The 12350-nt window shown below is 43.1% G+C and overlaps 1 protein-coding gene across 1 annotated transcript; it reads right to left on the bottom strand.

The window, feature by feature from the left end:
* Nucleotides 1-2273: 2273 nt before the first annotated feature.
* LOC142185517 (olfactory receptor 1f45-like) lies at nt 2274-8355 on the bottom strand. Its single transcript, XM_075260944.1, has 3 exons — nt 8264-8355; nt 6955-7009; nt 2274-3227 (listed from the first exon to the last, which is right to left on the bottom strand). Exons 1-3 carry the CDS (start codon nt 8353-8355, stop codon nt 2274-2276), a joined length of 1101 nt encoding a protein of 366 aa, XP_075117045.1.
* Between the last annotated feature and the right edge of the window lie 3995 nt (nt 8356-12350).

Below are 12350 nucleotides of genomic sequence, written 5' to 3'. Positions count from 1 at the left end.
AGACGTAAAGGATCTGCTGCTCACATCCTGGTGCTAGAACCCACAGACTCCTTTAGAAGAATTTTTGTTTTGGCATCACCAGAGGGACCACCGCGATAGTTGGTTTTAGGATAGGCCACAAAGCTATTATGACCGTGACTTCTTTTGTGTGACCAAAGATCACAGTGTTGCCCTAAGTGAATGGACCTGCACTGCGATCCGAAGATGTTCAATGTTTTTGCAATTAGAATTTGCAGTCACTGTCTCCTTGAGATCACAGTGTGACCGAGTAGTCGTAGGGTAGCAGTGATCTTTGGTGGTGCAACCAATTGTGTTATCAATTACTAGTGCACTGCTTATTATCTGTCAGGAAGTATTTGCGCAGTTATTCAGACAACCTGCGGGGGGCAGTGCAGGACCTTAATCTGTTTAGCACTATATCGGGATAAATTCTTTGAAAGAAATTTATACTTTAAAGTTACCATGAAAACCTCCAAATCGACCATGTAACTCCCGGTAGCGTGATCTGTATAATTCATAGTAGATGCAAAGGGGATCTTGGTGCTGCTGTAGAAAAGAATTTTGGAATAGGGCTGGTGTATAAAATCAGTGGCACGTGGTGGAAGTCTATGGGCTACAGCTCAATATCACACGGTGCCATAATATAGCCATGTATGTAAGGCCTAAGCTGTATGTTTCATGTCCGATTTCTAACAGTCTTTGTAATGATCTCGTTATCAGGAAAGTGACTTTATCATCAATTTCCTGCAGCCTGTAGTTATTACTGTTATCAGAAACCCTCTCAGATCTATAGTGACAATGTGACAGCACTGCAGAATATGACGGCGCTATATAGCAAAATAAAATAGTGTAATAACATAAACGGGAGATGCGAAGAAGACGGATAAAGAGCATAAGCTGCAAAGATAACCCCAGAATACAAAGGAGGGCTCAGACGTCACATCAGGAAGAAACCAACCAAACCGCACTGAGAAAGAAAATGATCAACTACAGAGTTATTGTACTAAATGTAGAGGACGGTATTATACAGGCAATCTAATATAACTACTATAATACTGCCCCTATGTACAAGAATATAACTACTATAATATTACTCCTATGTACAAGAATATAACTACTATAATACTACTCCTATGTACAAGAATATAACTACTATAATACTCCTATGTACAAGAATATAACTACTATAATACTGCTCCTATGTACAAGAATATTACTATAATACTGCTCCTATGTACAAGAATATAACTACTATAATACTACTATGTACAAGAATATAACTACTATAATACTACTCCTATGTACAAGAATATGACTACTATAATACTACTCCTATGTACAAGAATATAACTACTATAATACTCCTATGTACAAGAATATAACTACTATAATACTGCTCCTATGTACAAGAATATAACTACTATAATACTACTGCTATGTACAAGAATATAACTACTATAATACTACTCCTATGTACAAGAATATAACTACTATAATACTACCTCCTATGTACAAGAATATAACTACTATAATACTGCTCCTATGTACAAGAATATAACTACTATAATACTACTCCTATGTACAAGAATATAACTACTATAATACTGCTCTTATGTACAAGAATATAACTACTATAATACTACTCCTATGTACAAGAATATAACTACTATAATACTACCTCCTATGTACAAGAATATAACTACTATAATACTGTTCTTATGTACAAGAATATAACTACTATAATACTGCTCCTATGTACAAGAATATAACTACTATAATACTACTCCTATGTACAAGAATATAACTACTATAATACTACTCCTATGTACAAGAATATAACTACTATAATACTACTCCTATGTACTAGAATATAACTACTATAATACTACCTCCTATGTACAAGAATATAACTACTATAATACTACACCTATGTACAAGAATATAACTACTATAATACTGCTCCTATGTACAAGAATATAACTACTATAATACTACTCCTATGTACAAGAATGTAACTACTATAATACTACTCCTATGTACAAGAATGTAACTACTATAATACTGCTCCTATGTACAAGAATATAACTACTATAATACTACCTCCTATGTACAAGAATATAACTACTATAATACTACTCCTATGTACAAGAATGTAACTACTATAATGTAAGAATTCTCGTTTATTGTCTATATAATTGTACAATGATTACTAGAATGGAGCTGGTGACATTGGGTAGGAGATGACCACATGAAGACGTAAGATTTTGGCGACTCTACTGGATCACTTTGCTTATGACTTTCTTCATGGTTTTGTTTCTCAGTCCATATATAATGGGATTCATCATGGGGGTCAGCAGAGTGTATCCTAAAGTGGTTACTCGTTCTCCTAGACCTACAGAGTTGGCTGAAGGACGGAAATAGACAGCAGTGATTGTCCCATAGAACAGACAGACAGTGGTCAGGTGGGAGGAGCAGGTGGAGAAGGTCTTCTGCATACTTTCCATGGAGTGAAGGTGAATGAGATCCAGAAGAATAAAGGTGTAAGACAGGATGATACAGAGGAATGGGACGCCCACAGATACAGCCCCCTCCGTGAGGATGAGGGAGAAGTTGGTTGTAGTGTCAGAATCGGAAACTGACAAGACTTGGGCGATTTCACAGAAGAAATGATTGACTTGCTTTATTCCCGAGTATTGAAGTGTAGTTACCATGAGAGTATGGAGAAGTGAGTGACCACAGGCAGCCACCCAGGAGATGACCACCAGCACAATGCAGAAACTACTACTCATCTTGGACTGGTACCACAGCGGTCTACAGATGGCTACGTACCGGTCATAGGCCATGACAGCGAGGATGTTGTTTTCCAAGTTTCCAAAGGAGATGAAGGAAAACATTTGTGCAATACAAGACAGGAAACTGAGAGATCTCATGTCAGACAGTAGAGTGGAGAGAAGGGTTGGGATGGTGCTGGAGACAAAACAGATGTCCACAAGAGAGAGGTTAGCAAGGAAGAAGAACATGGGGGAATGGAGAGCTCTGTTATACAAGATACAGGAGATGATGAGCAGGTTCCCCAGGAGTGTAAACAGGTACATCATGAAGACGAGGAAAAGCAGATAGAACCGGATGTAAGGAACATCTGAGAAACCCAGGAGGACAAACTGGATGCTGGAGGAATTGGAGATCACAGAAGGTGCCAAGAGAGAAAGTGAGAGATCAGGATCCATCTATAAGAAGAAATATATTGTCTTACATCAGTCCATTGTCAATGATCATCTATGGTGTCCAATACCCAGCATATCACCCCAGCCCCGCATATAGATAGGTTACTGTCAGCAGAACCAGCATATCACCCAGCCCTGCAGATAGATAGGTTACTGTCAGCAGAACCAGCATATCACCCCAGCCCTGCAGATAGATAGGTTACTGTCACCAGAACCAGCATATCACCCCAGCCCTGCAGATAGATAGGTTACCGTCACCAGAACCAACATATCATCCCAGCTCTGCAGATAGATAGGTTACTGTCACCAGAACCAGCATATCACCCCAGCCCTGCAGATAGATAGGTTACTGTCACCAGAACCAGCATATCACCCCAGCCCCTCAGATAGATAGATTACTGTCACCAGAACCAGTATATCACTCCAACCCTGCAGATAGATAGGTTACTGTCACCATAATCAGCATATCACCCCAGCCCTGCAGATAGATAGGTTATTGTCAGCAGAACCAGCATAACACCCCAACCCTGCAGATAGATAGGTTACTGTCAACAGAACCAGCATATCACCCCAGCCCTGCAGATAGATAGGTTTCTGTCACCAGAACCAGTATATCACTCCAGCCCTGCAGATAGATAGGTTACTGTCACCAGAACCAGCATATCACCCCAGCCCTGCAGATAGATAGGTTTCTGTCACCAGTACCAGCATATCGCCCCAGCCCCTCAGATAGATAGGTTACTGTCACCAGAACCAGTATATCACTCCAGCACTGCAGATAGATAGGTTACTGTCACCAGAACCAGCATATCCCCCCAGCCCTGCAGATAGATAGGTTAGTGTCACCAGAACGAGCATATCACCCCAGCCCTGCAGATAGATAGGTTACTGTCACCAGACCCAGCATATCACCCCAGCCCTGCAGATAGATAGGTTAGTGTCACCAGAACCAGTATATCCCCCCAGCCCTGCAGATAGATAGGTTATTGTCACCAGAACCAGCATATCACTCCAGCCGTGCAGATAGATAGGTTACTGTCACCAGAACCAGCATATCACCCCAGTCCTACAGATAGATAGGTTACTGTCACCAGACCCAGCATATCACCCCAGCCCTGCAGATAGATAGGTTACTGTCACCAGAACCAGCATATCACCGCAGCCCTGCAGACTAACCTATCTATCTGCGGGTCTGGGGTGATATGCTATATATATATTTCCAAGATGTCTGTGCCAAAAACTAACATTGACACCAGACTACAGATATAATAGGCTGCAAAATCCTGCCCTCTGCTCACCCAGTTACAGTCAATTTTCACATTTTTTTGGTGCAAACATAAATGTTTCATTTTTCAAATCACAAAACTTTCATACACACATGAATAGATGTGGAGCCAATGTGAGTGCAAAGGCAGAACGATCGGGGGGTTTTGGAACACACCTCAAACCACTGACCAAAATTAACCATTTAAAAACTTGGACCGCTTTGCTTATCGACTTTTTTTTATATTTTCTATCTCCGTGTTCCAAAACTCATCATTTCTATCATTATTTTCTGTGTGTGCTCTGACATAGCGTCTCATTAGGATTACGGCGATACCATATTTATATTGGTTTTATTATTTTTTACCACTTTAAATAAAATGCAGTTTTTTTCAAAAATAAAAATACATTTCCTGGGGTCAGCGAATTTGGACATCCATCATTTTTTTAAATTGTTTTTTGACGGAGATATTAAGGGCTCTTTTTTGGCGAGGTAAGTCGTAGTTTTTATTGGAACCAATTTTGTGTATGTAGAACTTTTAATCATTTTTTATAACAATTTATTGGGGAGACGAGGTGACCAAAGCACAATCATTTGCACATTGCGGTATATATATATATCTCATGGCGTATACTGCACCGGATAAATTACACGTATTCTAAATAGTGTGGACTTGTGCGCAGACACTGAATAGGTTTGTTAACTTGTTTTGTTTACATTATGTTTTAAAATTCTCAATTTTTTACGTTTAATTTTATTTATTTTTATACATTTTTACCTTTTTCTTTTTTTTTTTTGGGGGGGGGGGGGGAACTGATCTCTCCTGATTCCCAGTACAATGCATTACAATACTTCTGTATGTGATCCCGTAACCATCCAGATGCTTTGATCACTATTGATCACGACATCTGAAGGATTAGGCCTCCAGAATTGGAGCATTTTGCGACTCCTGCAGCTTGTCCTGGCTCCTGATCATTTAAGGCCAGGTTCACATGGGGTTTTTTGAACCGGATTTTGAGGTGGAGGCCGTGTCAGAATCCGGTCCAAAAAAAGACTAGCATACAGTGCAGCGGCATCAAGTCGTGGCATTCCGCTCCGGAGTGTTTGTGCCGCAGACTGCGGTGGATTCCAGATCCCATTAAATTCAATGGGAGGTGTTTTTTTTACGCGGATTCCGTGTTAAAATCCTGACCAAAATGCCCAGTGTGATCCCGGCTTTACATAGCTGAGACCCAGACGTCATGACAGCTGACTATGACATTTACTATATGTTCAACATGATGTAATAGTACGGCTCAGAGCAGGAAAGGGTTAAGCATATATCATTAATTCATGGAAAATGATTCTCAAGATCAAGAAAAGGAAAAAATATGGAGTCTGTCAATGTCTGTAATAATAAGCCATATTTGACATCAGGTTTGAAGTTTCTTAGATTAGGGTGACAGACCACGGGAGGACAGATCCGCTTTACAGGACGGATTCTTGTTATGGACAGAATAACAAACAGTAGCAGTAAATTATTACTGTAAGAGGAAACAAGGGCGGTCATTGTGCAGCAGTCATCGTGTCACAAGGACTACATGTTCTCCCTATTTCTAGGCCTGTGCCATGTTTATATCATGTGGATGGCGGGGGCATTAGTTACCGGGGGCAGACATGGCATCAGGGTGCACTATGGGAGCATGGCATCGGTGGAGGCAGTGCGATCTCTGGGAACATGGCGTGGGTGAAGGCAGTGCGATCTCTGGGAACATGGCGTGGGTGGAGGCAGTGCGATCTCTGGGAACATGGCGTCGGTGGAGGCAGTGCGATCTCAGGGAACATGGCGTGGGTGGAGGCAGTGCGATCTCTGGGAACATGGCGTCGGTGGAGGCAGTGCGACCTCTGGGAACATGGCGTGGGTGGAGGCAGTGCGATCTCTGGGAACATGGCGTCGGTGGAGGCAGTGCGATCTCAGGGAACATGGCGTCGGTGGAGGCAGTGCGATCTCTGGGAACATGGCGTCGGTGGAGGCAGTGTGATCTCTGGGAACATGGCGTCGGTGGAGGCAGTGCGACCTCTGGGAACATGGCGTGGGTGGAGGCAGTGCGATCTTTGGGAACTTGGCGTGGGTGGAGGCAGTGCGATCTCTGGGAACATGGCGTCGGTGGAGGCAGTGCGATCTATGGGAACATGGCGTGGGTGGAGGCAGTGCGATCTATGGGAACATGGCGTCGGTGGAGGCAGTGCGATCTATGGGAACATGGCGTCGGTGGAGGCAGTGCGATCTACGGGAACATGGCGTCAGTGGAGTCTGAACAATCATATTGAGCTGTCAACACCGCGCCCAAAGTGGAGAAATGCACAAAAAAGATGGATAAAGCTAAAATCCAAGCGTGCCGAGGCTTTATAAGGAGAAATGGTGGAGATGTCATGTGATCTCCTCATGAGACCTTCATCTCATGTCATTCCTCCCATCTTTCCTACCTGAGTCTTGTTTGCTTTTTGTCCTTGATAATCTTTCAGAGCTGTAGCCCTAGATCTGGATCAGACCAGAAAGAGATCAGTTTTTTAGTTACATGGAAAAAGTGGAGAAAGTAGCAAGAAATCCTAAAAAGTAGAAGAATTGAGGCTGAGAGAAGTTCAGGAGGTCAGGGCGGAGAGGATGGAGCCGGACACTTAGGATATGAAGACGTGTCATAGAATAATCTGGGTGGGAGGTGATAGGATAAAAATGGAAAGATTTGGTTTCATTAGGACGTTTGATCCGGAACATGAAGGGTATATATATGTATGTATGTGTATGTGTGTATATATGGGAGATGGTGTCGTCTCCCGAGGGCAGAAATTCCCTCAACAACAAGAAAGTTAATGAGCACGGCGGAGACTCCTGATGTGAAATCGGCCAATTCCTCCAGGGTTTTCCTTTGCTTCAGGAAATTCTGTATAATGGAAAACAACAAAATGTTCCAAAAGTTCTGATGGACAAACTGATGGCTCAGTGGTTACAAATCCAAGTCCGTAACAGAGAAGCGGTTCTGGTTTCCAAGCTATAAACCTAGGAATGTCTCTGGAGAAAATGCAGCCCAGTAAGAAAGTTTCCAGAAATAGAAGGGTTAATAGTTTATTTTTGTGAATGAAGAGAAATGTAGATCCCATCAATATTCAGTGTGACCTTTACCCTTTGCCTTCCATCAGTTTTTCTTGCAGGTTATGGCAGAACTTAGCAGGGAGGTTGCTCCTGCCGCCATCTTGGAGGACAAAGCCCAGATCTTCTGTGGATGTTACTTGCTCCAATCCGTCTGTCTCTTCATGTGATCCCAGACAGACTGAATGATGAGATCAGGATGATATCTGTGGGGGCGGGATCATCACTTCCAGGACTCCTCCTCCAAAGTGCAAAGGTCACACCATAATTTCCTGCATGTATTTTATACGGCGTTCGCTCTCCATTAACATGGTAGCTTTGTCCAGTGTTGGCAATGTTCTGATTGGTTGAAATCTGGACCGCTCATGTATGCACATGCGCAATCAGGCTTTTGCCTTTTTTGTCCCTTTTAAACGTTCTATAATCCCTTTAAGGTTTTTCTCAATGTGAAATTTATGAAATAGTAAAAGACAGATAAGCCGTTTAATTCAACATCTCTTTATTTAGTTTGAAAACACATGAGAGAAGACGATTCAAAAAATCCTGTTTCACTATAAAGTTTTCAGGTTCAAAAATGTCTTTGTTGTGATGCGTACGAGCGCCCAGGTGTTAGTGCATAAACCCTTGTTATTCTGGGACTGTATATACCTGTCTAACTTTGCTTGTTGTTTGACACATACTTGGCTTGAGAAAGCGCCTGAGCCGGCGTGATACGACTGTTGCCCACACCTGTTGCCCATTGCCTGTTGCTGACGCCTGTTGCCCACGCCTGTTGCGCACGCCTTGCATGTCATTCCTCCCTCCTGGATTGTTTTATTTCTTCGCTTTCAAAGAAATAAGTTTTTAAAGAAAATTTCTTTGAATAGGTGAGCGCCCCCTTGTCTTTGTTCTTCCATGTATCTCATCTGACTCCATACTGGGATGCAGAGCAGCACCCGGGAGTTGGTTCTCCGAACTATAAGGTGTACAATAGCGCCACTTATTTCTGGACTCTCCTCACTTTCTCCAGTGGGCCATTACGATTACCGCGATAACTGATTGATTTTGGTTTTATTACGTTTTACGGCTTATACAAATAAAACTTTATTTTTCTAAATGAAGGAATTTCCCGGGGTCATCAAATTCTGACGCCTATAATTTGTTTTCCCGTACTGTGGACAGATACGTCAGGGCTCTTTATTTGCAGGACAAGTTGTACTTTTTTTATTGCTACCAATGTTTGTTATGTGACTTTTTTATAATTTTTTTTTTGTTATTTTTTGGGGGAAAGCAAAGTGACCAAAATACGTTAGTTTGAGCATTATGGTATACATTGTTACATTTTTTTACAGTGTTCACCGTACGGGATAAATAACACTATTTTTGTATAGTTGGGGCTGATATGCACACGGGGTTAGCTGACATTATGTCTCTTAAATGTAAAGGTGTATTTTTATTACTTTTTATTATTTATTATTCTTTATTTTAAACTTTTTGAATATATATTTTTTAGGCCAGGTTCACATCTGCATTGGAGACTCCGTCTAAAATTGGCAGAGAGGAGAGTCCTGCAGTATTAAACCAATGGACCCCATTAACCATCTCAGATCTCAAGTGCAATGTACTGCAATACATAGTACTGCAGAACATCGCACATAAGTTCCGTATAGGAACTGTGCATAGGCCAATGCCTGGCCTCCTGGCTGCTTTGGCAACCCCTCGGATCCTGCGATCTTGCCCTTGGACCCTCTAGGGGGTGTGACTGCTATTGATCATGGCATCCATGATGCGGTTAGTCTGCCCTTGGTTAAGTAACAGCCAAGAACCAGAGTTATCACTGCAGCAGTAGCTTCATCCAGGGCCACACCTCTAATGAGGCAATGTGAAGTGCCCGCTTCGGGCGGCGGTCCAGGGGCGGGCGGCAGCCCGGCATTTTTTTTTTGTTTTTTTTCCCCCCTCAGAACCAGCGCAAGGAGAGCTGCCGCTCTCTTTGCGCTGGTTCAGACATCTACGTATCAGTGTAGGCGGCGTGATGACGCCGCCTACGCTGATACACAGACGTCCTGTGGGAGAAGAGGATGCGGGAGCAGCAGCAGCGCGTGGTATATACAGTAACTCTTTTTTTGTTTTATAATAGGCCGCTGCCTGCTGGAGTATCTACCAGCAGGCAGCGGCCTATTACCAACCCGGACCTGCTCACTGCCGCCCCCGCTTCCCCTTGTACTTTAGGCCGCGGCAGGCGGTAGTGAATAGGCCCGGGCCAGGCCGTGATCCCACTGCCGCTGATATTATACTCGGAGGTCTTTTCAGACCCCCGAGTATAATAATCGGAGCCCCAGAGAGGTGAGAGAACATAATAAACTGATACTCACCTCTCCGGGATCCGGTGTTAATCCTAGCAGGCTTCGGGGCCATATGGTAATGTGTCAGACGTCACGTGGTCTGGGATACTACCATATAGGCCCAAAGCCTGTGCTAGCAGTACTATATAGGTCCGAAGCCTGTGCTAGTAGTAATAGCCTGTTACTGCTAGCACAGGCTTTTGGCCTGTATGGTTACAGGCTGTTACTGTTACCACAGGCTTTGGGCCTATCTGGTAATATCCCAGACCACGTGACGTCTGACACATTACCATACAGACCCGAAGCCTGCTAGGAGTAAGATCAGATCCCGGAGAGGTGAGTAACAGTGTTTATTATGTTCCCTCACCTCCCCTGGGGATCCGATTATTATACTCGGGGTCTGAAAAGACCCCTGAGTATAATAATAGTTCATGAGTGTGCAACTGTGGGGCATAATAGAGCTTGAAGGGTCCCCTGTGGCCCCTGTAACCTCTATTATGCCCTACAGTGGCCCCCCTGCAACCTCTATTAAAGGGATTCTACCATTAAAAAACTTTTTTTTTCTGTGGCTAACACGTCGGAATAGCCTTTAGAAAGGCTATTTGTCTCCTACCTTTAGATGGGATCTCCGCCGCGCCGTTCCCAAGTAATACCACTTTTTACCGGTATGTAAATTAGTTCTCTGGCAGCGATGGGGGCGGGCCTCAGCGCTGAAAATGCGAGAACAAGATCCTGCGCCGCCTCCTTCTCCTGCTGGATCCTCCCCTACTTTCTACAGCAGCGTCACCTCTGTCAGCTCATACACTGTGGGGCATAATATAGGCTGCAGGGGCTGCTGTGAGATCTATATATATATCTATATATCTCTCTCTCTATATCTCTCTCTCTCTCTCTCTCTCTCTCTCTCTCTCGATATATATATATATATATATATATATATATATATATATATATATAGGGGTTGGATGTGTGGAGAAGTGAGGAGTCAAAGATGTCTGTGTTTCAAACTTTACTGAGTCAAGTCACAGCTGGAAGAAGTGGTCATGGCGGTCCAAAGGGAAGAGACGGGAAATGTGGGAAGACGTCTCCTGTGAGTATTACTGCACAAAATATCACATTGCATTGTATTTATTGTAAAGTTGTAATTTATTGTAATGCTACTGCTAGCACCCCCAATCCCCCCCCCTGTCTGAGGCGGCCGATCAAAAGATAAACAACCCCCTCCCCCCGGACTCAATACGGGGGGGGGGGGGGGGCGTCTTTTGATCGTCCGCCTCAGGCAGCAGAGAGGCTAGGTTCACCACTGGCTTCATCTCCATGTCTTTCCATGCAGTGGCCATTGCAGAGAACCGTAGCCTTATATTTACATACCCATCGTGCTCATGGCATATTTCTGGTATCCAGGTGATTGGACCAACCATGGACAAGAACAGAGAGTCTCTCCAAAAACTCCAGCCTTGTCTGAGATCTAGGAACTACTGGGGGAATCATTTTATTCTGTCGTGATGAAAACGAGACACAATATGGGAAATATAAGGAGAAGAAGTGAATTATAGAAGATCCTGATAATGAGTTGAGAAGTTTAATCATAAGTTATTATATAACCGATGGAATTCCGTCATTTACTTGGTTCTGCTATTTTTGTAAATTTAGGGGTTTTTTTACTAGAAATCTCTTCCATATGCTTATATATGTGTATATTGTACACAAGAGCCTGAGCAATGTTTCCCAACATCTTCAGACTCAGGGAACCCCTGGGGAACAAAAACGATTTCCTCAGGGCACCGCTATCAAATCATTTTTACCAAAAGACAAAGAATATCCTAAGGACAGAGCTAGCATTGCACGAAGGCATGTTCATCCCCTACCGGAGTGTTGTGGCCCTGGCAGGTTACCGAGGCACCCTTGTTGGGAATCACTGGCCTAGATTAGGTTATTACAGTCCGCTCTGCCAACAGTATTGAATGTATTAATAAGTATCGGACCCTCGTGTGTATTTCATATGTAATGTAACACCCAAGAGTCCCGGCAATACTTTAATTCCTCTTCAGTAGAGCCACAGAGTCCGAGGCATAGCTAGGGATTCGATACAAGAGGGACAAACACACCTAAGTGGGCGCCATACCCAGGTATACCAATACTTCCAGTATATGGTGACTATATAGCAGTATATGCCGTGTCTGCGGGCCAAAGTACAAAACAGGAAAAATGTACTGAGTTACTGGTGACATCTATGACTGTAATTGTTCACATTTCTCATCTCTGGAGTCCATCTGGACTGCCATGATAATGTCCCTTTATATTATTGTCCTATATATCCATCCTACCCCAAATTCCACTGTGATATGAATAATGTCCCCCCCCCAAAGTGTAAAAAAATAATAAAATAAAAAATAATACCTCCTCTCCAGATC

This window comes from Leptodactylus fuscus, chromosome 11 (assembly GCF_031893055.1).
Source record: "Leptodactylus fuscus isolate aLepFus1 chromosome 11, aLepFus1.hap2, whole genome shotgun sequence".
In the NCBI taxonomy this organism is placed as follows: Eukaryota; Metazoa; Chordata; class Amphibia; order Anura; family Leptodactylidae; genus Leptodactylus; species Leptodactylus fuscus.
The sequence above is the reverse complement of the archived record's forward strand: the minus strand, read 5'-3'. Positions and strand labels throughout refer to the sequence as shown.